Raw genomic sequence first — 25,918 nt, 5'->3', positions numbered from 1 at the left:
AATCGAAAATGACAGAATGAGTCAATCCGACGTTAAATTTTACATGCAGTGTAAACAGGAAATCGGTAGATTTTGGTAGGACTAAAGTACAACAGCCCAAATTCCTATTTTTGATTCTCTTTTGGTACAAATCTACAGGCAAGAGAGATGTGGGCCAACCAAGACAAAATGGCGAGATCAAGACCACCTGCAAGAGCAACAACAGAACAGGTCTTAAAAGAACTAAGCCGGACCAAGTTCATGATGATGATTATCTTTTGGGTTCTGTTGGGCTAGTGGAGCCAGTTTTGCCATCCATTGCTCCTTGCATAAGAGTGCTGTTTTTTTTTTTTTTTTTGGAACAAAACATATCTCCCTGAGCTGTAAAGCAATAGTTCAAGACATTAGATTGAATCCTACCATGGTTTTTCATCCAGATTCCTCTTCATTCCTGAAACCTTTAACTGTAAATGGAAAATATGAGTACACGGGAGGCCTCAAGTGATGAGGATGCAGATCTTCTTAATCCAATGTCCCCTAGAACCCCCATTAAGGGGAGCTCTGTCAGTGTCCAGAAAACAAGATCAAGGAAAAATCAAACAAAACAATGGAACACAGATCCTGCCATGCTTCTTACCTCAGTGGACATTATTCGCAGCATGAAATTCAATCCCACTCCATGGCTCCTGTGGGACCATCTTCCCTTTTGACTCCTATTCTGGTCTGGACCGGAGATGGGAGCCAAATCACAATTCTGGGATGTCCCCATAGTCAACGCTCAAAGACTACTCCTCGAGGATTTCATAATAAGACATGATCTAATCATCCACAAGTCAATACACAACCTACAGTAGTTCCACAGGGGAATCAAATACTGACCTCAGCTCCAGGGTGTCTGACTGGAAGTTTATCCCAAATTGCACCCTTAGTGACCACTGAGCGATCCTATTTAATCTCAATTTCTTCACCACTAAAATCAGGAATGCAATTCGGCTGCCTGATCTTGTTAGGTTCTATACCAAAAGTGTAGATTGTACAGCATTTGAAAACTTCATTGCCAAGAACTTACAACAAAATGAACAGGCTCATTATAATTCCACATACTGCAGAAAACATCATTAGAGCTGCCTATAAACCAGCCAAGAAGAAAATCAACCTCATTTCAAGAAGGATGTAGAGATGCTGGAACGAGTACAGAGAAGGGCAACAAGATTAGTGAAGGTAACAAAGGGGTGCTCTTACGAAGAAAGGCTTAAGTTTTGCAAATTACAGTGTCTGGGGACTAGGCACCAGTGAGGTGATCTGATAGAGGTGTATAAAGCCTTGAATGGTTTGAGCATTCTCAATGCTGATGGGATTCTTCCTCTTGCTCAGAATAATCACCTGAGAGGGCATAAATTCAAATTGAGGAAAGACAGATGTAGGATAGACGTGAGGAAATTTGCCTTTAGCCAGCGGGTGATTGGTGGAATAGACTTCCATCCCTTGTCGTGGAAGTTGATAGCCCAAATAAGTTTAAGGCTCAGCTGGACAGGTATTTCGAACGAACAGAGGGGTGAAGTGGAAATGGTTATTTTTTATATATTTATTTATTTTTTTTGTTTTGGCTGATACTGCATAAGCTTGTTTTCTTGCATCAAATGCCTCTACGAATGCTAATGCTAATAAGGCCTACCATCTGCTCCTGGTGGACCCATGAACTTACCACTCCGTGCAAGGCTACTTTCCAAGCCAGTAGACACTACCAGTGCCATCACCAGGTCTCCTGCTGTGGTTGCAAGCCTACACACCAAATACATCAGGAATAAGGAATACACCAAGGCGAAAGCAATAAGGAAAAAGGAAGCCTCGTCCAACTTTGTCAGTGACTCTGGGAACTCCAACTCTTAGGGGACACTCAACAAGATAGTAAGGGACAGAATTTTCAACACAGACATTTTCTCCACACTATAACTCCAACGAGACCACCAACTTGCATGATTTAATAAATCTGATATTGGACAAACTTTTCCCACCTGAGAACACTGAAGAGAATCTCCCAGAGCAAACTGTCATCAGAAAACCCAATGCTAATTATGTCTCTGCTAACAACACCGAACCCTTAAAATCTGGCTGAACTGGAGACCACCCAAAAAAAATCAACATCAAGAAGTGCCCTGGTTTTTTTTTTTTTTTTTTTTTTTTTTTTCATGTAAACCCCAAACACAAGAGATATTAGAATCTATACTTAATAATGTGCTTGGGTTGGAGGTTGAGAAGACGAAAGAAGATATTTGTTGACACTGGACTTGAACTTCTGTAGACTGTAATTTTCAGGAAATACGTATGAAGGAAGGTTGTTCCAGAAAACGGCAGTTGAATGAATAAATGAGGAAGATGAAAAGTTGGTTCTGTGGGTTTGAAGTTGGACAGTAAATGGATGTTGGCTGGTGGCGGCACGTGTTCGGACTGTTTTGAAAGAGAGAGTGGGAATTATAGAAGCTAATTCAGAAGAACAGTGCCCATGGAAGTATCTGTAGAAGAGGCATGCAGCAGAAACAGTGCATCTATGAGACAGCGAGTGGAGAGACTCTGTTAGAGATGAATCATTAATTAACCTAACTGCCCTCTTCTGAATGGAATCAAGAAGCCTGAGAGAGGTTTTGGGGGCACCACCCCAGATGTGGGAACAATATTCCATGGCAGGGCGGATTTGCGATTTATACAGAGTGAGCAGCTGTTTGGAAGAAAAGTAATGCCGAGAGCGAAAGAGAAAACCAAGTTTTTTAGATGCAGAGGAAGCAATATTTGTAATGTGCTTGTGCCAAGAGAGATTAGAAGTCAGGGTAATCCCCAAAAGAGATATATCCTTTTGCCTAGAAATTGGAGTGTCACTAAAGATAAGCATAGGAGCAGAAGAATCCTTTTTGCGAGATATAAGACAAGACTGAGTTTTAGAAGGGTTGAAATCAACTAAGTTGTCTTTGCCCCACTGGAGAATTACCTGAAGATCGGCATTTAAGGAACTGGTAGCAGATTTTCGAGAAGTTGAAGCTGATTGAGCAGGACAAGGTTTCTCAAAGTGGAAAGTTGAATGCAATGTGCTATCATCGGCAAAACTACGGATAGGATTTCCAGTAAATAGAAGAAGGTCATTGATATACAAGAGGAAAAGAGTGGGGGAAAGAACTGAATCTTGGGGGACACCGGCATTAGTGGAGAAGTTAGAAGACAGAGAGCCATCAACCATCACCCTCAGTGAGCGATCAGAGAGAAAACTGGATAACCAATTACTAAAAACAGTTGGCAAACCATAAGATGGAAGCCTGTTTAGAAGACCTTTATGCCAAACATGATCAAAAGCCTTTGAGATGTCAAGAGCAACTACTTGTGTTTCACCGAACCTTTCCATTGAATTAGTCCATAAATGGGTAACATAAGCCAGAATATCACCATTGGATCGACACTGACGGAATCCATACTGGTGATCGTTGATCAGACGGAAGGTTTCTAGGTAGTTTAAGAGTTGGCGGTTAATTGATTTCTCCATTACTTTAGAAAGAGTAGAAGTAATTGCAATGGGACGATAATTGGATGGGAGGGATTTGTCACCCTTTTTAGGAACTGGCTGGATATGAGCAAATTTCCAAGCAGAAGGAAAAACACCTTTTAGCATTAGCATTAGTAGAGGCATTTGATGCAAGAAAGCAAGCTTATGCAGCATCAGCCAAAAAAAAAAAAAAAAACCACTTCCACTTCACCCCTCTGTTCGTTCAAAATACCTGTCCAGCTGAGCCTTAAACTTATTTAGGTTATCAACATCCACTACAAGGGATGGAAGTCTGTTCCACCAACCAACCACCCGCTGGCTAAAGGCAAATTTCCGCACGTCTATCCTACATCTGTCTTTCCTCAATTTGAATTTATGCCCTCTCAGGTGATTATTCTGAGCCAGAGGAAGAATCCCATCAGCATTGAGCATGCTCAAACCATTCAAGGCTTTATACACCTCTATCAGATCATCTCACTGGTGCCTAGTCTCCAGACACTGTAATTTGCAAAACTTAAGCCTTTCGTAGTAAGAGCGCCCCTTTGTTCCATTCACTAATCTTGTTGCCCTTCTCTTTACTCGTTCCAACAGCTCTACATCCTTCTTGAAATGAGGCCTCCAGACCTGTATACAGTACTCTAGGTGTGGCCTGACCATTGCCTTATACAAGGGAATAATCACCTCCTTATCCCTGCTGGAAAAATTCCTGTATATCATTGACAATACTCCATGAGCTACTGTTGCAGCCCGTCTGCACTGCTCAGAGAACTTCATATCTGCCTGCACAACTACCCCCAAGTCCCTTTCATTCTCTACCACTGTCAGTGTAGTACCACAGAGTTGATACGTTGCTCTGGGGTTGCTGTTTCCCATGTGTAGTACTTTACATTTGTCAATGTTAAACTTCATTTGCCACCTCTCAGCCCATCTGCTCAACCTTTCCAGATCCTGTTGCAGCAGCATAGTGTCAGTAGTGTCCTTGACAACCCTGCTAACCTTTTGTATCGTCTGCAAACTTGGACATTAAGCTTGATATACCATCATCAATATCATTTATAAATACAGAAAACAATAACGGACCCAACACTGAGCCCTGAGGGATTCCACTAATAACATTAGTCCACGATGAGCAGTGTCCATTGATTACCACTCTCTGTCTTCTCCCCCTCAACAACCCCTTTATCCATAGCAGCAATTTGCCTCCAATGTCACACTGCTCCAATTTGTGTAGCAGTCTTCCATGTGCAACAGTATCAAAAGCCTTTCTAAGATCCAAGTATATAATATCAAGAAAGGACTAAATATAGGAGTAAGTTCAGGAGCACAGGTTTTGAGAACAAGTGGAGAAATACCATCGGGACATGGAGCTTTCTTAGCATCGAGATTCATCAAAATCCTGATATCCTTTTGACGGAAGACCACACAGGAGGCATTGAATGGAGTGTGTTGGGAATGGTGGGAGGGGTTTTACCAAGATCATTAATACATGAGCTGGAAGAAAAATGGGATGCTAGCAGGTCAGCTTTATCCTTGGCTGAAGTGACAACAGAACCATCTGGTTTGGACAGAGGTGGGAGCAGAGATGGGCAAAAGTTGCGGCCAATAGCTTTGGCAAGAGACCAGAATGCTCAGCTACCATTAGGGCAAGAAGCAAGTTTTCTACTCTAACCAGTTATTTATCAGTCCAAACTCTAGTTTGGACTGATAAATAACTGCTTTACACTTGTTCCGAGCTTTGGTGTAGGCAGAAAATGAAACTGAAGAATTAGAAACAAGCCAATTACGATATGCAACATTCTTCTCTTGGACAGCCTTAGCACATTTATTGGAAAACCAAGGTTTAGATAAAGGACGAGATTTTAAAGTGGAGTGTGGGATAAAGGATTCCATTCCTGCAAGAATAATTTCACTGACACGATCTGAGCAAACGTTGACATCAGAAGTTTTGAAACAGTAATCCGAACAAGGAAAAGAAGAAAAGAAGTCTCGCAGGTCATCCCATTTTGCATTCTTGTAATGCCAAACAACACGAGGTTGGGAATAGCCATGAGATAAAGGTTCCATTGGAGAAGAGACAATCACCAACTAGTGATCTGAAGTGCCTAAAAGACCTCTCACTTCGACCGTGTACTTAGAAGGGTTGTTAGTGAGAAAAAGATCAAGCGTATTGGCTGTATGATTAGGATTGTCCGGTATTCTTGTAGGTAAATGAACAATCTGTGCTAGGTCATTAGTAATTGCAAAAGCCTCAGCATCTCGACCTGCTGGGTCGGTGTGACTAGAAAACGGAAGCCAGCTGGGGTTGTGAACATTAAAATCACCAAGGAAAATTACCTCACTGTTAGGAGAGTTGGACTGGAGAAAGTCAAGTTGCAACGAGAGGAAGTCAAAGAGCTCCAAGTGATTAGTTGTGTTGGGAGAACGGTAGAGACAACAGATGAATTTGACACAATGAGGCAGAGAGATTTTAAGCCAGAGAAGATCAAAGAGAGGAGATTCCAAATTGTCAAGTCTCTGACAGGGAATATCAGAACGGACATATGCACAAGTACCACCTTGGAGGCGAAAGGAATCATACAGCGAATAATTTGGGCATCTGAGATGAGCAGTAGTTGAATCAACCGATAACTGAGATTCTGTCAGAAAACGTACATGAGGTTTGGCAGACTGCAAGTGGAAATGGACATCGTTGAGATTAGAATTGAGACCACGTATATTTGTGAAATGAATTAGGAAGTCCTTGGGAGGTTTAGATCTTTTCGCAGATAAGCTGGCTCTATTAGTTTGATAATTCATGGTGTATTCAATAGTAAGAAAAAGTGGGTGGGACATGCTGTATGAAGTAATGAAATTTTTGGATATGGCATACTTGTGGTAAGAATATACCCAGATCCTTGACATAACGTGGCCTCGACAATGCTCCCCGCATACACACTACTCAGACTCCCACCAGTCACTATCTGGCAGAGTAGAGGTAGCAAGATTATACACTAGCTGATCCGGAAGCCTCCTAGAGAGTTACCAATAGGTCCGGTCCGGTGTACTAACTAGCGGGCGGCCTGCGAAAATCGTTTTAGAGCTGTACCCTCGAAATGTAAGGAATATTGGATCTCGCCACGACGTTCATCATAACCTCAAAAGTCATCAATCATACTGCATGATGGAAGAGATAGGGAAGGGTTGACCGGAACTTAGCTCTAGAGACTAAACATGGGTTCCACCACTTCAAGCCTCCAATAAGCAAAGTGGTGGTATTTCACCGGTTGATGAGAGTCATCTTCCACCTAGTACTGCCTGGTAACAAAGAGGGGCGGCGTTCCTCCATGTGGTGTGGGCACCACACCTCGACCCCTGCTTCCGTTGGTTCACACCTGCGTGGTCACCCACCATGTACTTGTGCATGGGGGTTATACCCAGGATTACTAACAGTCCCACCATCGTGAAGGTGCAAGCAGAGGATTTTGCTGTCACAGACCGTCCGGACTTCGCTGAAATTGGGTCCACTTGACTTGAGTGTCACCCGAATATCAGTTCCATCAGCGTTTTAGACTCCCAGGTAGCAAGTACAGCTTGTCTGGCATATCTGAGAGAATGTCTGTGACAACCTCATGGACCAAAGTACCTATATATAAAGAATAAAATTATATATATATATATATATATATAATTTGTATTATGAATTGTAATTTTGTTTACAGTTATATTATTGTAATAACTATCATATAAAATATTTTTTTAATATTATATATATACTCATACAGAGAGGGAATCAGATCTAACAGGCAGAAAATTGAGAAGGGGTGCCAGAAAGTAAGGTGCCTCTGTAACCAGGTCGGCAGGACCAGCAGTGCATAGCACAAGCTTCTTGATTAGACCGGGGTTCGAGCCTGTGCCCACCAAATACCGATGATGCGGAAAGGTCAGGGAATGACCACTGTATATATCCCCCCCCCCCCCCCCCCCCGGAGCAATATGGCCTTAGCTGCTAATGCTCCTAAAAACCAAATAATAAACAACAACAAACAAACAGCCAGAAAGTAAAATAAATTACTCAGGGGTGCTGTTATTAAAAAACAAGTCAAAGACCACTGATCTATGTTACAATCAACAAGACTATTTTATTTGCACAGTCTTCTTCTCTATTTTCTCAATGTGAATGACAATTTTCCACTGTTCAGTAGTTATTTTCAGAGATTCATTCCACAGTTGTGCGATCTGGTAAAATATGACTGCTCAGTTTCTGCATCAACATATAAACACTCTGTGAATTGAAATTGAGGCACCTCGAATAAACAGAATACAGAGAGGATACTCAGAGTGTAATAGCCAAGGAGTAAAAGAACACATGATAAAAAGTGCAGATGGTAATGTAAATATGACCATATTTAATGTTCATATGTACATTAAATAAATACAATTTAAATCTGATATAGTTGTGGATACATTGAGTTAAGCATCTTATTGAGTCATACGGGTGTCGAGCTGTCTCCTGCAGTATTTACTGACAAGCATCTTGCACCTCGTTCTACATATCATTATGTATTCACATATCATTATCTGTTCCTCAGCCTATGCTGGCTGAGTGTTGCTCTGCAGATAGTACCCATTCATGGTTCACACAAACTTAATGGTGAAGAAATCTGAGGAACTGGCTGGCCAAGACAGTACATCCACACAATGTAGGCACCCAGAAGAAATCCTCGTGGCATGTGTTCGGACACTGTTCTGCCGAAAAATGACATTGCCCTCGAGTAAGAATTTGTCTAAAGTTATAAGTTGGGTCCTCAAGTGAGACTACTGTTCTTTCTGATTTCCTTAAATGACACCAAGGGATACATGGCACAATGTCAAAATCACAGATGATGACAAAGTTGGGGGGGGGCTGTTACTGATAAATGCCAAACAATGCTCATTCAGGATGGCTTAGATTACCTTCAAGCATGGTCAGAAAATTGGCAGCAATATTTTAATGCAGCAAAACTGCATTACACTTGGAAAACAGTAACACCAAAATAACTTATAAACTTGGAGGTGATTAAATTAAAAACATCAGAGAAGAAAAAATATTTGGGGATTATAATACAGCAAGATGTGAAATTCTACATGCAGTGGGAAAAGGCACATGGTACCCTCTTCCCCTTTTATTTAACATTTGCTTGTAAAGATAGAGAGATCATGATCTCATTATATAAAGCAATGGTGACATGGCACTTGAAATACTGCATTTAAGAATGGAAATTGCACTTAAAAAAATAGGACATTAAGCCTTCTTGAAAAGGTTCAAAGATTGGAAATGAACTTGATAATGTCATGGAAATAGCAATCATGTGAATAACACTTCCTGAGATACAGAACTTGGTAACAAAGTATTTTAGGGAATCTGATAGTCTATCCCCTGAAAGGGGATAATAAAATCAATGAAGGTGACATTTTCACGAATTTTAATGATACTAGAATTAGGGGCCATAAATACAAATTATATATGAGAGAAGTAGAGTTTGTAGCCATTTTCTTTTAGCCAATGTGTTGTTTATTACTGAAATACTTTGGAGAATGGCAAAGCTACCCAACTAGGTAACTTGCTCAATAATAGGAATGGAAAGGAAAGACACCAAGCAGTGGAGGGACATGCCATAGGTATACATTGATGACTGGATAAAGCAAGTTAGAGTGCTGCAGGCCTAAATAGAAGTTATTGCTAATCAAACAGAATAACTGTTATTCCTTTAAATTAAAAAATATATAATAATAAATAATAATAATCTAGCAATGAAAAGAGTTTTTACAACTCTCTAATGCTCCCTGGAGAGCTTGAGCTGCCTCACCAGACTGAAGGAATCTTTATAGTGTTTCTTCAGTAAGAAATGTAAAACAGATGCACACACACTGAAGAAGGCACTTTCCAAAGATTAAACAGCCACACTAAATTATAAAAATTTTAATCATGATATCATGAGTCATCATTAATCACCAAGAGTGACATTGTACTCCCAACCATAGGAGTTAGGAGTTCACTTACCCATGTCATCCTTGATTAGAGAATTTCTTGCAGACTTTATGCAGCTAACTGCAACAATAACAATCAAAACTAGTTGAATGCCTTATAGCAATTATCAGTTATATCAAATTTTTAATAAAAAAATAGAGATCTGGTGTTTAGGCTTTAAGATAGGAAGGACTTTTGTGGATAAAGACCAGAACCCAGCATCACTGGTTATAGGATAATAAATGGCTGCTCAAAAGAAGAGAATTTCACCATCTGTTGAATTTAAAACCACACATTTTAAATTCAATTTCAAGTATTCTGTGGAATACAATGTATGAAACATTCAGTTTGTGAAACCAAGATATTAAACTTTTACCCCAAGTCCAACCATTACCTAGTGTTCCCCATCTGCTAGGAGTCTACATGGTGGCAATGCTAGTTTATCTCTTATGCAAAAAGATACAGGAAGAAGGGAACTTTTAGACATCACAGGAATGAGTGGGGTGGGAGGGAGAGCATCATTCTCCACAAGAGAGAGAGAGAGAGAGAGAGAGAGAGAGAGAGAGAGAGAGAGAGAGAGAGACTAAAAGTAGACCTCAGCTTGTACTGAGGTCTACTTTCAGTCTGAGGTGTGTGGTTGGATGATTGGTTTTATGCACGACATGGCAACTTGCATTTCTTGTCACATTACTAAATCTAGTATCCCCAGAATGTTGTTTTAGACTTTATTTAAGATTATGGTACAACTGTCCTTAGGATATTTGCTAAACTGGAAAATCAAGTCTATAAAAGTTGCTAACTTTTTTTTTTTTTTTTGTGGTGGAGAGGGGGAAAATCTCATTATATCTACACACAAGGATGCATCTATAGCAATCATCAATCCTTGAAGTCTTCTCACTGAGCATGGGTTGGCAGGGAAAGGTAAAAGAGATCTGTTGCTGGAAACAGTGTAAGATAACCCATGCATAAAATTTTGATGATATCCATTCAGCTGTAATATCTGTTGAATGCAGCAAATTTCATCTTTTAAAATGAAGGCTGCAAATCTGAAAAGCCATAAAGAACATTCCTTTAACTGTGCTGGCTTCAACACTTTTGAATTGATTAGAACTGTAGTGGAAAGCTGATCAGGCTATCGGAATATTTTCAGATGTATGAAGTAGTCCTAAATTATAAAAAATACATCTAGAGAAGGGCATTCTACTGTAAGTTTATTCTAATTTCTGAGAAAATTTGTTTATTTGTCAATGTTGGTGAGAAGGCAACAATCCTAATTTTACCTGTTATCGCTTCAAATATGAGGACACTATATATTGAAGGCATAACTTAAAGGTGCCACGGTTCCAATTACTCATTGATAGGGACATAGTTCACTTTGATACACTGGGAGACTGATTAAATATTCAAGCTTGCAATATAGCTTCCTGGCTGCTTAGAAGAAAGATCCCTCCAGTTTTGAAGAATACCTCCCTTCCAAAGATCTCATGATAGCATTATACTTATATCTTTTGAGGAAAGGCCAGGATTTCCACAAAGTTCACAGATCCATAACAACTATTCCTTGATAGGAGGAACCATATTAAAAAAAAAAAAAAAAAAAGTTTGTAATTCATGCAGTCTTTAACTGCAATCTGAAGAACATGACAATCTGGAACAATGCATTTCTGTCCCCTACCCATACAATCAAGTTGCAAACGAAGTCTAAACACTGAATAGGTATTTTGAATCAACATTTGAAGAATATTCTATGAATGGGTATACCAAAAGTGAATCAAATTCTAACATAGATCTAAATTATTTTGTCATAACTTAAGGAAAAGTGGAAGAGAAACTGTTAAAGTTGAAAATCAAAATGGCCCATGGGGTGAATCTGATCTAAACAATTATATTAAGGAATGCAGCAAAAGTGTAGGCATATCTTTAGCCATAATTATGAGAGTGTCCTTTGATTCCGGAAAGGCCCCACTGGAATGGAGACAAGCAAATATATACCCAGTTCACAAAGTGGAATCAAAGATTGACATAAGAAATTACAGATCTTTTAGATTCATTTCTGTTTCAGTAAAAATAATGGAGTTATCACTGTTTAAAGAAGAAATGCAAGATCATCTAGACAGGTATGCTGTTATACATAGTATGGATTTGTTAAGGGACAATTGTGTCTGTGCAATCTGGTTGCAAACTATGATGTGGCCACAAATACAAATGATGAATGCTGTACCAAAGAAACTGGATACAAAATATAATTTTGAAAACACATACTTAAATTTCAGAAAAACTTTTGACACTGTTGCATAAAAGACTGCTGTACAAATTGGAGTAGGGTGGCATTAGGAAAAGTTAGAGTTACAGATAAAGGGATGGTTGAGTGGAACAACACAGTGTAGTTATCAATAGGCACTGCTTTTGCACTAATATTATTAGCGGAGTTCCCCAGAGTTTAGGGCTGAGCATATTGTTGTTTACTATATTTATTAATGATAATGATGAAGGTATATCAGGCTTTGTTGATGATATGAAGACTGGCAGGGAGGTTAATGATAGTAATTAGGACATGTTACTCGAACAAGATCTACAAAAGGCAGATAGACTAAAAAGTGGGAAATGAAGTTTAACACTGACAAAGAAAAGGTACTGCATACAGGCAACAATAATCCCAGAATAACATACAAATTGTGTTACCACACAATTTGTATGTTATTCTGGGATTATTGTTGTGCAGTCAGATATGAAGGTCTCTGGGCAATACAGAAATTTTGCCAGCAGGAGGTGATCACCCTGTTGTATAAGGCAATGGTTAGGTCACATCTTGAGTACTATATACAGGTCGGTCTGGAAGCCTCAATTTAGGAAGGATATGGAACTGTTGGAATGGATGCAGTGAAGAGCAATGAGATTAGTGATGGGAACAGAAAAAACACTTCCCAAGAAAGTTTTCAGCTCTGCAAATTGCACTGTCTGGTGACTAGGCAGCTGAAGGACATATGTATGTATGTTTATGGCTTTGAATGAATTGAGTATGATGAATGCTGATGGCATCTTTCCTCAAGCTTGGACTGCATACAAGTGGTATAAATTCAAGTTCAGAAAGGGTGGTTGCAGAATAGTTGTGCAGAAATTTGTCTTTATCTAGCATTGGATATTGGAACAAACTTCCATTTGCTGTTATAGTGGTGGGTATTTTGAATAAATTCAATGATGAACCAAACAAATAACTATTAGAGAAAATGGAAAAGTGATATGGGAAGTTTTTTTTTTTTTTTGCTGATTCTATATATATATATATATATATATATATATTATTATTATTATTATTTTTTTTTTTTTCCCTGCTTGCTTTCTTGAATCTTTTCCCACTACTAATACAGGTCGACCATCACTAATCCGGCAGCGCTGGGACCTGTCGGGTGCCAGATTAGTGAGTTTGCCAGATCACTGGTGGTTATTTTAGCACATACAGTTTACCCAACAGCTAACTGCCAAGCTAGTTTAAGAAAAAAATTCCCCAAGGGCCAAAAAATATTTAGCAAATAATTTGAGTAGTAATTCTAAAATAAATATTGTAATGTCAGTGTTGTCGTTTTTTCACTTAAAATATATATATATAAAAAAAGTATTTTTTTATGTTGCATATACGTGGCTAACGTGGCCACATATGTTGGTTACTTTTTTTCTTGAGACGCCGTGTCGGCCACATACGTGTGATGCTATTACGGCATACATACGAAGGTCATTTGTCATCAGTTTATTGCACACGCAGCGAGCGCTGCAAGAAAACTAATTACGATAAAATAAACTCTCAAACATCGCAATAAGCTTGTCAGTATTGTTAGAGATTTTGTGAAAACAAGTTTTTTAGCGCACTGTATCATATTGTGTTGTGCTTTTCCGCAAGTTTGTACAAGTGTGTTGTAAAAAATATATATATCTAAAAAGAATGGATAAAATGAAATTACTAAAATAAGAGAAACTTAGAGAAGTTGCTGGAATTTACAATTAAGCAGAGTTAAACTTCTCACAGACTTCATTGTGTACAAACTGGATTACCAGTGGCCAGATTAGTGATGGTCGACCTGTACTAGCATTATCACTATTTAAATAGTGTTTTATCGATAAAACCTGATGACTCCTAACTTCATTCAAATTGTACTGACCTAATATTGTGAATTAGACAGCATATCCCTTGGGGGAAGGAGGGATGGCAATTGGTGATTCACCCATAAGTTATGGTCTATTCTCTTGAATAAAGTCACAGATGCAAAACGTCAATGTTAGTTGATGGCGATATGCTTCTGCTCAGTGTGGGGAAAGCAAATATGTACAATCTTAACCATTATGGTAATGGCTAAGACTGGATCTCTGAGACAATAGGTAGTTGCCCTCAAGGGTAATTCAGGGGCTGGGCACTTACTTGAATGTTCCATACTGAACTAAGGAAGGGTCTCTGAAAAAATAATTGGGATTGGATCAAGAAACTGAGAGTACAGCCAGGTCTCGCATAACGTGAGTTCAATTAACGCATTTTTCAGTTACTGCTATTTGAAAAAATTATGCCACTTTTCACTTTACATGATGCAAATTTCCAGTTAACATGATTTTTTTTAATGTGATAATTGAAAAAGATCTGAATCAAGTGCTAAGCTTACCACGTGTCAGACGGGCAATAAACAAGTGTTTGCCTGCCACAACATGTTCCATCATAAGCAGACGTGTTACTTGTTTGTCTCCCACTAATAAAGTCATGTGCAGACTTGCATTTCAAATTTTTAAATTTAAAAAAAAAAAAAAAAAATTAAATAAGCCAGATAAAAATATTACCACAAAGGAGATAATGGTAAAAGAACTAGATGAAATCTTTCATATCGCAGAGAACCTCAAGGTTTGAGGTTCTTTGCGATATTTATTTCGCCAGAGCTGCGAGAAGATTGTTGTCAGCTATCGGAGACTGACTGATGAAAAAAAAAGAAAGCCAATGCTGTTCAAATATTTCCGTAACAAACAGTTTCTTCATTGTGTATTTTATGCAATAAACATTTAATTCTATAATTAATTTCATTATCTTTTACATGGTATACAGTTAAAAAGTTATTTAAAAGGTATTTTTAAAATTGTTTATGAACATTCCCGAAGGTCATTGACCAATTATTTTTCCAATTGATTACTACATTTGATTAATGCATTTCTGTTTTGAGCGATGCACCCGCGGGACGAATTAATCGAGGCCAGCCTGTATTCTGCTTCCAAGTTAGGCAAATTTAGTGTGCGATATACAATTCATCCACTCAGATAAATCAGAAAAGATAAAGGAATATGGAATGCATTCCGTAATCAAGACAGATGAAATCAAACAGGGAATACCAACCTGGTGCTAAAACTGGTGATGGTCCTAATCAGATCAGGGAACTAAAGAGCATATAATTATACGTGTAGACACTAATGACTTAAAAAAAAAACTGCAAACTTGGTATAGAATTATAAAGTCTTGAGAAATTCATTATGTTATTATGTCTGCAATTCTACCTCAGAGACAACAGAAGGGATTCAACAAGATTTATGGGGGAGTGTTCCCCCTATGCCTTTCTTGCCCTAATTAATGTTAAATTATTTATTTTATAAAGATGGAATTTACTTGAACACGAGAAGGTCTATGCTAATGACACAGAATTCAGCAATTGAAGGGGAGGGGATTATGAAATTCTGTGATAAGACTCAGATTAAGGTTACTGACCAAAGCTACATTAGTATTCTCCCTGAGAGTTCTAATGGATACCTCGTAATTCCATGTATATGATATATTTATAATCTTGTCCTTTCTCAAACGTACTATTTACCTTCAATAAAACTGACACTTATATAATATTATGTTAAGAATAAAAAATAGTAGCAGCAGAAATAAAAATGAAATAATATTATCAAACATGTATTACCAAAATATTCATGCTGAATTGCTTTTGTTAAAGGATGGAACATTATTTCCCATAACTTTTCAAGCTTCTGAGGTAATTCTAGACCAAAATGTTTGGCAGCCTCTGCGAGAACAAATGTAGCACCTCGTCTCTGTAGTTCATTTTGTTTTTGAGACTAACAAAGAATATAGATAAATTAAACTTTTAAATACACATCAATAACTTTTTAAGATAAAAAAAAAAAAAAAAAAAAAACTATGTATATAACAGGATACAAAATAGTTCAATATTTTAATAACTAACTACAAGGCTGGTTGAATTTAAAAAAACCTTTATTTTTGAAACTCTTTATAAAGACTGCTTTAGCATTTATAAATTCAATCCATTGTTTATATTCTCTACTACCCTATATATCCCTTCAATAAATTCTTTTACCTGTTGAAGGAACCATTCTTTGCCCACTATTTTTACATCCCAGTTCAAACCTAAATAACATCAAATTAAAGCTTTTTAAATGTTCCAAAAATATATCACACAATAATAAATAGAAAAAAAAAAAAAAACACACACACACACACACACACACCACGCAAGCACATATTATCATAAAGCAAGGTGATTCATTCCATCTCTATTTCAGTTCCACACTTCAAGTTGTCAAACTTGAAGTGTGGAACTGAAATATTTATATTGGTCAATTCAGTTTAAGTTTACTGTTTAAAAGTTAATGCTTTCATCAAATTCTTTAAGGCTTTAAAGACTTGCCCTACTCAATCAGCTTCGACTTCTTGAAAATCTGCTACCAATTCTTTAAATGCCGATTTACAGGTAATTCTCCAGTGGGGCAAAGACAACTTAGTTGATTTCAATCCTTCCAAAATGCAGTCTTGTCATATATCTCGCAAAAAGGATTCTTCTGCTCCTATGCTTATCTTTGATGACACTTCGATTTCTAGTCAAAATGATATATCTCTTTTGGGGATTACCCTGACTTCTAATCTCTCTTGGCACAAGCACATTGCAAATATTGCTTCCTCTGCATCTAAAAAACTTGGATTTCTCTTTCGCTCTCGGCGTTACTTTTCTTCCAAACAGCTGTTCACTCTGTACACATCGCAAATCTGCCCTACCATGGAGTATTGTTCCCACATCTGGGGGTGGTTCCCCCAAAACCTCTCTCAGGCTTCTTGATTCCATTCAGAAGAGGGCAGTTGACGTAGCCCAGTGGTCAGGAGTGAGAGTGCATAGCGCGCGTTCCTTGAGTGGACCGGGGTTCAAGCCCGTGACTACTAGATACGATAAATATTTGTATTGACGATTTATTGTAAACTCTACCGACTTGGTTGTCGTGCCGGAAAATTTAAACAGAAAATTTATTTATTTATTTATTTATTCATCTCTAACATAGTCTCTCCACTCGCTATCTCATAGACGTACTGTTTCTGCTGCATGCCTCTTCTACAGATACTTCCATGGGCACTGTTCTTCTGAATTGGCTTCTATAATTCGCGCTCTCTCTTTCAAAACAGTCCAAACACGTGCTGCCACAAGCTAACATCCATATACTGTCCAACTTCAAACTCACAGAACCAACTTTTCATCTTCCTTGTTCATTCATTCAACTGCCGTTTTCTGGAATAACCTTCCTTTGTACGTATTTCCTGAAAATTACAGTCTACAGAAGTTCAAGTCTAATGTCATCAAATATCTTCTTTCGTCTTCTCAATCTCCAACCCAAGCATGGTACTAAGTACTATAGGTTCTAATACCTCAAGTGTTTGGGGTTTACATAAAAAAAAATTAAAAATTAAAAAATATATATAAAGAGAAAGACCAAGCTCATGAAATGTGTGCTGTATAACTATTTTTGCAAAAATCTAACGGATCAACATTTTATTTATTTTAGAGAATGAGGATGTTTCCAATGCATAATAAAAAGCTTAGACTCTGGTTCAAAACAATGGCACTAAGAGTATTTCATTGACACATTTGTAGCTCTCTTTTACAATGGTATAACAAGTGCAAAAATGCTAATCCTATTTTCTTAAGTTTTTTTTTTTTTTTTTTTTTTTCAGTAACACTGGAATCCTCTCAGTAGCGGCTTCATGATAACGAAGGTCATGAATAAAGCAGTGGATATTTCCTATACCGATGTTGAGTTGCTGTGAAAGTTCCTTAGCTATCATGCATTTGGTACTGCATAGCACAATTTCCAAAAAATGAAACACTATCCAGTTGGTTTCATATGGCAGAGCTGACCTTAATGTAGCAAATCAGGTTTCTTACACTTTGAATTTACTTGATTTTTGAATTCTTATGCTGAATTCAAAAATGACTTCCATTTGTTTCCATCATATCATGTTTCTTCAGAAATCATGAAAGAAAAGTTCATTTTTCACAAGTTTTATTAATTTTGGCAAAATTTGCACACTGAAATCAGAACAATATACTAATTTTACTAGGATTTTATATTTAAATACGTGACAAGAACACTATTAAAAAAGGGTAGTATGGTTAAAAAGTCAATTAAACACTCAATTCAACTCTCACTTTAAAAACTGATCTACAATGGGTCAAATTTTTTGCAGGTCATTCTACATTAGTCTCTCTTAGGTATCCACCAATAGTTTGACATCCCACCATCCCTGGTACCTCAGCTTCATGTATTTAATGTTCTAATGAAACCTCTCACCCTGTTCTTCACTTAACACTTCCTACATTTTCTGGGAACTAGTCAACGTGGGAGTGTAAAAAATGTATTTTTGACACTCATATTGCAGCCTAGCTTACTGAAGTTTGCCAAAATATATTCAACTATTTTCCTATAATTTTAGTGACTGGATCCTTGTTGTTCCCTAAGGTCTCAACAACAGACCTGAAGCTAATCAATGCCTGTTTTTCTCTTTTATTCTTAGTTCTCTTAAGATATCAGTCCCTCATCAATTTGTGAATTTGAGGTCCAAGAAAAATAACTTGTTTTAGCTTCTCCTAGGTGATCGATGGGAATTCAGTATAAGGTAGTTGAAGCAAGGACCTTCCCAAGGCAAAGCTTTCACAAACTGTTTCATCATACTCAATTTGATGTGCAAGGTTGGAAGGAAGACAGGTCTGGGGATCTACCAGTGGTATATGAATGACATTCTTTGATCCGGGCAACAAACTGCCCATTTTTGGCCAGGCCCTGACATCCATGTGCTTACTCCTTGCCTGACTGTCCTACTCATACAAAATGTAAGGCATTTTTGTGTAGCCAGATTGCTGTTCAAGTAACATGCCTATAGACCAACCAACCAACCATGTTCTTCATATTTAATATCTGTCAACAACTTCAATTTCTCGTATATTTCTTTCAAATGCTTTTTCAAATGAATTTCTTTCAGTGAGCTAATGGAATTGACTCATATTTATTTCCATTGTGGATCAACATGCCTTTGAGACTCCACTTTGATCAGGAAAGATTGTAACTAATTCCTAAATTATTCATAACAGTTCATTAAGTCATTTATATTACTGTAAAACACCAAAGAGAAGTTCTTGTTCTCTCTCTTTCTTTGTACCATGAGAAAAATGTCCCAAGTGATAGAAGAGTTCTGACTTAAGTCTAGAACCAGAGATCTGCTGACTCCTCTGGTAAATTTAAATCTCTTATCAGGCTATGTATAAATATAGTGCAAACGCATCAGAAATTATTCTGATGCGTTTGCACTATATTTATACATAGATACTATATTTATACATTTATATATATTAAAACACTTGAGTCTAAATCTCTTACCAGGTCATTGAGTTCATGCTGTGAAAACAGTTGAGGGATGGGCTCAATGTCTCCAGGCACGTAGACTTCAGTTTAATTTTCAGATGCTTCACTATCAGCAATCTCTGCTGAAAGTTTGATCCAATAACAGATGAGTACTAGCTGGCATTCCTAAGTATGTATCAACACACTTATAGTTTTTATTAAAGGATTGGTTGGTGAGGAGGTGTTTTATAAGGCTAAAAGTGTACTCTGCGAGTCCGTATATATTATACTTTTTTATGGACAGATGGGGAATATTTTCTAGGGCAAGCTTGATGGAAAATTACTCAGCTGTATAACAGCTGCATTTGGTGGGAAGTGATACAGAGATAGTGTTAAAAGGAAAACTGGTGCAGCACCTACTTTACAATTTGATCCATCAGTATATATTTCTGTAAAAAGAGGATAATTCTCTGTGAGAGCAGTATGGAGTTGCATGTTAATATTTGCAAGGGAATGTTCCCCCCACTTTAAGAAGTAATTTCACAGGTTGGTTTAATATAGGACCATGGGGGAACTCAACAGTTTAGACCTTGGAGCACTTTTTCGAGGTGTACATTCCAAGTTTCTGCTAGTGCCTGTAATCTGATACCATTAGTCTGAACTGTGCTGGGTTTATTTCTATAGAACATTTTAAACTGTGGATCACTAAGTATCAGCCAAATGGGATGTTTAGGCATGCTTCAAATTTAAGCTGCATAATTTAGAAGTAACACTTTTCTTCTGAGACTGAAAAGAACTTCATGGGCTTCAACATAAAGACTATGTACTGGCAATGTCCTATATGCACCTATAAGAGCAAGGTGTGTTACCATGCTCATACTAGCAGAGTCATACACTGGGGCACCATAATCAAGATGAGATCTAATTAGAATTCTATACAAGTGAAGGAAGGTGTAGCGGTCTGCACTCCATGTTGTAGAAGAAAGAATTCTGGGTATGTTCATTTTTTTCTGGCAAGTAGTCAGCAGATATTTGACATGTTCTTAGAAATTAAGCTTGCTGTCAAAAATCATGCCGAGCAGGCAAATACTTTTCATAACAGAAATAGGATGATTCAGTAAGTGTAGCTTTGGGTCAGGATGCATCTTTCTTTTGTTACAAAAATGAATGACACTAGATTTCTGAAGTGACAGTCGGTACCCATCATGTGTCATCCATAGATCAATATTGTTAAGTGAGATTTGTAGTTGCCTTTCAATGAAGTTCATATTCTGTGAACTGCAGGAAACAGGAAGATCATCACTGTAGAGGTATGAGTTTACAGGTTGCATATACATTTGGTTTGGCAGACTTGAAAAGTTCTATGCTGAAGGAAGTTTTGTATGAAATAAGTTAAGTGGCCTCTCAGGTCAAGGGAATGAAGATCTTTCAGGATGCCAAGTGATGTTAAGGCATACCATAACAAGATGCTCATTTCGGATAAATGCATTCCTGATGTTTGCATCAGCTTTGACCATGAGATCTAGGGATGATTGATTTTTATGAAACCAAATTGGTTATCAGACATTAGATATTTGGAATCGAGATACCAGATCAGTTGGCAGTGTATTTTTCTTTCCAGTTTTACTCAAGCAGCTGGTAAGAGAAATAGGTCTGTAGTTGTGAGGGATAGAGTGATCTTTCCTTGGTTTGGAAAATGCCAGTACATAGGAGTGATGCTAGAATGAGGGGAATGAACATTCAATGAAAATACGATTACAGAAAGACAGCAGCAAGGATAATGATTTGTTATCTAAGGGTTTAAGTATATAATACAGTGGTCTCCAAACTTTTTTGGTCGTGCACCCTTATTTTGCTTTAAAAGACTAGCGCGCACCCCGGAATAAAAAATTAAATATATAAGTTTAATATATATATATATTTTTTATTTATAAATCATTTACAGGGAAAACATTATATCTAAAATCACATATAATTTTAAAAGATCACAATGAAAAAATACAAAACAAAATTAAATTGGAGTTCAAGCACAAAATGATATGAAATCATTAATGTAACAAGTATAGTAAATGTAATGTAATACTATTTGTTTTATTTATAAATAATTTATGTGGTATGCATTATATCTAGAATCCCATATATAAAATTACAATCGAATTTGATGCAAAAATACAAAACAAACTGAAATTATTAAGTAAAAGTAAAAATTGGTATAAATCAAATCAACAGCATTTTTTAGTAGGAACAATGTGCTTGAATATTTTTCATTATTGCTGTGTATCTTGGTTTCATATTTTGGTACACAGCTACCAGAAGATCTGGGTCCAAGTTAAGTTTATTTCTAAATGTGGTTTTAATAATAGTCATTACAGAAAAATTCACCTCATATAGGTACGTTGATCCAAATGGAAGGACTGCATCAACGTTGATCCCAATGGAAGGATTGTATTGCTTGCTCTGCTTACCAAATCACGCCCATGGATCATCCCATGCACCCTACTTTGGAGACCGCTGATATAATATACTGTTCTTTGAGGTATATATGGCTTCTTGAAGTTCAGGCATAGTAAGTGGCCGACTGTATGCTAAGAAGATGTGGTTTTGAAGTTCAACTGAGATTTTTCAGCTGAAGCTTTAACTTCTGAAATGATGGGACGTATGCAGTTGAGGCAGATAACCGCGAGAATATAGACCCTAGGGCATTTGCAATTTCTGCAGGAATACATAGCTCCTGTCCATTCCAGTTAAAAATTGGAGAGGATAAAGGAAATTTGCCATTTAGTTGTTTTATTTTTCTCTATATTATTCTAAAATCTGTATTTTTATTAAGTGAATTTGCAAATCGGATCCAGGAGTCTCTTTTAGCTTTCTTCCTGGTGTGGTGAGCCTTGGCTCTAAGTTTCTTATTATTTATAAGATTATTGATAGTAGGATGTTTGTGGACTCGTACATTGCAAGCATCCTACCACACCGCACTCTTACAATTCTCATTCAACCAATAATTTATGGATTGACAGAAGCTTGCCTGTGACTGTGGGATGGCAATAGATGCAGCTGCTGGGATTTGTTTGGTAATATGGTTGGTGACTATGTCAATTGGATGAAATTCGATGATCTGATTATCAAAGGATACATAATAAGTGTACTTTGCCCAATCTGCCTTGGAAAATTTCTATATTATGCAGTTTTCCGAAGACACAGAGTGTGAAGTTTGAATTTTTCAGATTTGTGGATAGTTGTCACTGTTGAGTGGGTTGTTAAGAGCTGTCTACTCAATACAAGGAAAAAGGATCAGAGAACAGATAGATAGATCTACTGAAGAGACTGTTCCTGTCGGGAGATGGATGTAAGTTGGTGAACCAGTATTTAGGATGGGTAAATTTTGTCTGTCAATGAGCATTTCAATAAGTTGTCTTTGTCCATCTGCATTGGGAGAGCCCGCAATGGATGGTGTCTGTTGTAGTTGCCCAATAAACAAAAGGTAATATCGAGAGGGCGGCAAACTAGAAAGGGGTTGAGAACTGTAGAATTAAATCTTAAAGTTCATGAATGGTATAAGGCCGACTGGACGCTGGATAGTCTGAAACAAGTGTTATGGTAATGCGAATTGCTATTTGCGCAGCAACAACTTTAAACCCCATCCAAAAACATTGTTTTCCTGAAAATGTGCCACAACAAATCGACTTTTTATTTTACAGATTAAAAAGTATGCATCATGCGAATACTCACTGTATAGTTTTTTTGTTTTTTTTATAAATTTTTTAGCAGAAAATACATGGGAGTAAGTAAGCCATTTCGGCCATCCCAAGTTATCCTGTGTATGCCAAAAAGTGTGCAAATTATATATTTTTTTAAATTAGCGCTTGAGCTAAAAGAAAGGAACAGAAAAACACTCTTCACTACTCATTATATAAATAAATTTAAATTTAAATTTAAAAAATCAAGTGGAACAAACAAGCAGTAACCTCCCGCCACAGCAATAATCATGAACTAACTACATTCTGACACACGGCTGCCGCAAGTGGATAGGCGAGGTAAGCGACGCTTACGGCCTACAGTTCAAAAGGGTGGCGAACTGTTTTTGGATGGCAAATTTTATTTTGCTTACTGGCGGCACATAGGAATGAGCGCTACTGTTCTGACATTGCTGTACAATAAGTAAATATAAGTAAAATGAAAGCCAGTCATCTGCTGCCAGGTGTAAGAAAATCCCGAGAAATATCAGGGTTTATCTGGCTAATGCAAAATTAGCCAGTAAATGCACAAAAAAATAAGTTTCAATTGTAAATTTGGAGGTATTATTGTTTGCTTTGGGTATTATTGTATCCCGAGATATTTCATGTAGTTCCAAATAACTTTTAAAACTTAAAAACGAGATATCTCAGGATTATCCATGAAGGGGTTAATAGAGGTTTTCAAAGAAACAAATCTGCAAGGGACTTGTGAGATCTATGAGAATGGCTACCCCGCCATGAGTATTATTCGTAACTGGTCTATCTTTTCGGAAAACAGTATAAGTTTTTTATTGAGGGAGATACCCGAGGAGTTAAATGTGTCTCCTGTAAACAGATGCCTACTGGATTTTAACACATAATTATTTCCTGGATGTCATCAATATTGGTACAAAAGCCTCTGCAATTCCCCTGGATTACGTTGCTCATTGTTTAGATTTAGATGAAGAAGCTGAGTCTGTCTGTTTTTTAAAAGTCTGTTAGACGCGGTCAATTTTAATTTTCTCTCATTTTAGGAAAATAGAGTTCGTGTCTAATTCGACCTCTGAATGGATCTTCAGAATGGGTTTGGTTTCATCTTGATGGGGAATTTCATTGGTATCCATAAGGAAAGAGTCAACTGGCTTCTCTGCTTGAATGGATTTTACAGGAGATGCATGAGCAGCAGGTGGTATGGTGACTGGTGTGTTGTTAGCTCTGCTTGAAATCTGTTGCTTTGAGGATTGTGGTACAGAAGAGAGCAAGGATCGAGCCCATTTAGAAATGGAGATGTTTAGTGGAATTGATATTATATCAGTTTGAACTGATACTGAAAGAAATTTTTTAGAGGCTTCAGCATATGTATGTCTAGGCATCCATAGTTGTATTTGCTTTCATGCTTCTAGGAAACAGATTTTTTTTTTCGATTTTATATTTCTGGATTTTTTTTCTCGTATTTCCACTGTTCACAATTTTTAGAGAAGGCAGGATGGTTGTCTTTGCAACTGGGACAAAGTGAAGACTGGGCATTACAGTTGGCTTGGGAATGCTCTTTCGATGCACAGTTGGACATATAGAGTCAACTCGATAGACTGTTTTCCAAATTTCTGGCACATAAGATCTTATTGGGTTCAGAATATATGGGCGAATGTGACAATGCAAATACCCTGCTTTCACTGATGAAGGTAGGTTGCATGAGCTGAATGTTAATATGATGTTGCGAGTTGGAATGAGCTTGCCATCTTTTTTCATCATAATTCTTTTGGCCTGTGTGACTTTCCGATTGTGCAGTTCCTGAACAATTTCTTCCTCTGGGGCATTCATTAGGTCCCATTCTGAAATTATACCATTGGATGTATTAAGTGTAGCAACCTTAACCGAAACTCCACGGAATGAGGTGAGTCTGAGTAGAGACTCAGAGTGTTTAGAGCTGGTGTTCTCTACAAGCAGTAATCACAACACCATTTCTGGGGATATCATTATCAGCAGTATGGTGCAAAAACGACTGAGGCTTTTGCTGCACCAGGCAGAAAAAAAAAAAAAAAAAAAAAAATCAGTTACCTTGAGAGAGAGAGAGAGAGAGAGAGAGAGAGAGAGAGAGAGAGAGAGAGAGAAGGAAATCACCAAGAAAGAGAAGATTGATGATATCCAGCCCATACTCACCAGTGAGCCCCTAGAGTTTGATTAGATTAGGATTGAGAGGGCTTTGCCCCTGAGGATATGCTCTCAAGACATTTTTGTATTTTATTTGCATAAGGGCTGGTAGGTTAGTGAATGTAGAATCAGAGAGCTTGGGTGTTCTATTCGAGGGGCATCCGTCCTCAGTCGCTTTGGATTGGATGAGCCCTATCAGGTTGATATAAATCCATAGGATTCAGATTTGCAGTCTTAATCGGTGGAAAATGTCACAATCCATGTTTTGCTCCTTTTGGCCATGGGGAGGCAGGAGCAGGACCCTGGGTGTGCTAAGCCCATACTCATCAGATGCGAGCCCTGAGTTAACTTGTGCATATATATGTTCCGATATTCCCTGTCAGAGATTTGGTAATTTGGAATCACCTCTTTTCGATCTTATCTTGTATTGCCAAACAACCTCGTGTTGTTTGGCATTATAAGAATGCTGTTTTTTTTTTTTTTTTTTGGTTTTTTAGGAGCATTAGCAACTATGGCCATATTGCTCCGGGAATATGCGGTGGTCATTCCCTAACCTTTCCGCATCCTCCATATTTGGTGGTGACGGGCTCGAACCCCGGTCTAATCAAGAAGCGTGTGCTACGCACTGCTGCTCCTTCCCACCTGGCTACGGAGGCGCCGTTATAAGAATGCAAAATGGGATGACCTACGAGATTTCTTTTCTTCTTTTTCTTGGTTGGATTACTGTTTCAAAACTTCTGATGTTTGTTATTAGGTTTTTAGGAGCATTAGCAACTAAGGCCATATTGCTCCGGGAATATGCAGTGGTCATTAACTTCTCCATTAATGCTGGTGTCCCATAAGGTTCAGTTCTTTCCCCCACTCTTTTCCTCTTGTATATTAATGACCTTCTACCATGGCTGGAAATCCTATCCA

General features: G+C 37.7%; 1 protein-coding gene across 4 annotated transcripts in view; it reads right to left on the bottom strand.

Annotated features, from left to right (window-relative positions):
* Positions 1-25,918, bottom strand: part of LOC150075060 (TATA-binding protein-associated factor 172-like) — a 934,682-nt gene that overhangs the window by 311,288 nt on the left and 597,476 nt on the right. For all 4 annotated transcript variants that reach the window (XM_090388242.1, XM_090388245.1, XM_090388243.1 and 1 more), the window contains exon 24: positions 15,422-15,575. In XM_090388242.1, the coding sequence (XP_090244368.1) occupies positions 15,422-15,575 (154 nt within the window). The remainder of the gene's footprint in view (positions 1-15,421; positions 15,576-25,918) is intronic.

The sequence above is a fragment of the Mastigoproctus giganteus genome, chromosome 14, assembly GCF_048544385.1.
Source record: "Mastigoproctus giganteus isolate SK-2022 chromosome 14, ASM4854438v1, whole genome shotgun sequence".
Classification (NCBI taxonomy): Eukaryota; Metazoa; Arthropoda; class Arachnida; order Uropygi; family Thelyphonidae; genus Mastigoproctus; species Mastigoproctus giganteus.
This window is presented reverse-complemented; position numbering and strand designations above follow the sequence as displayed.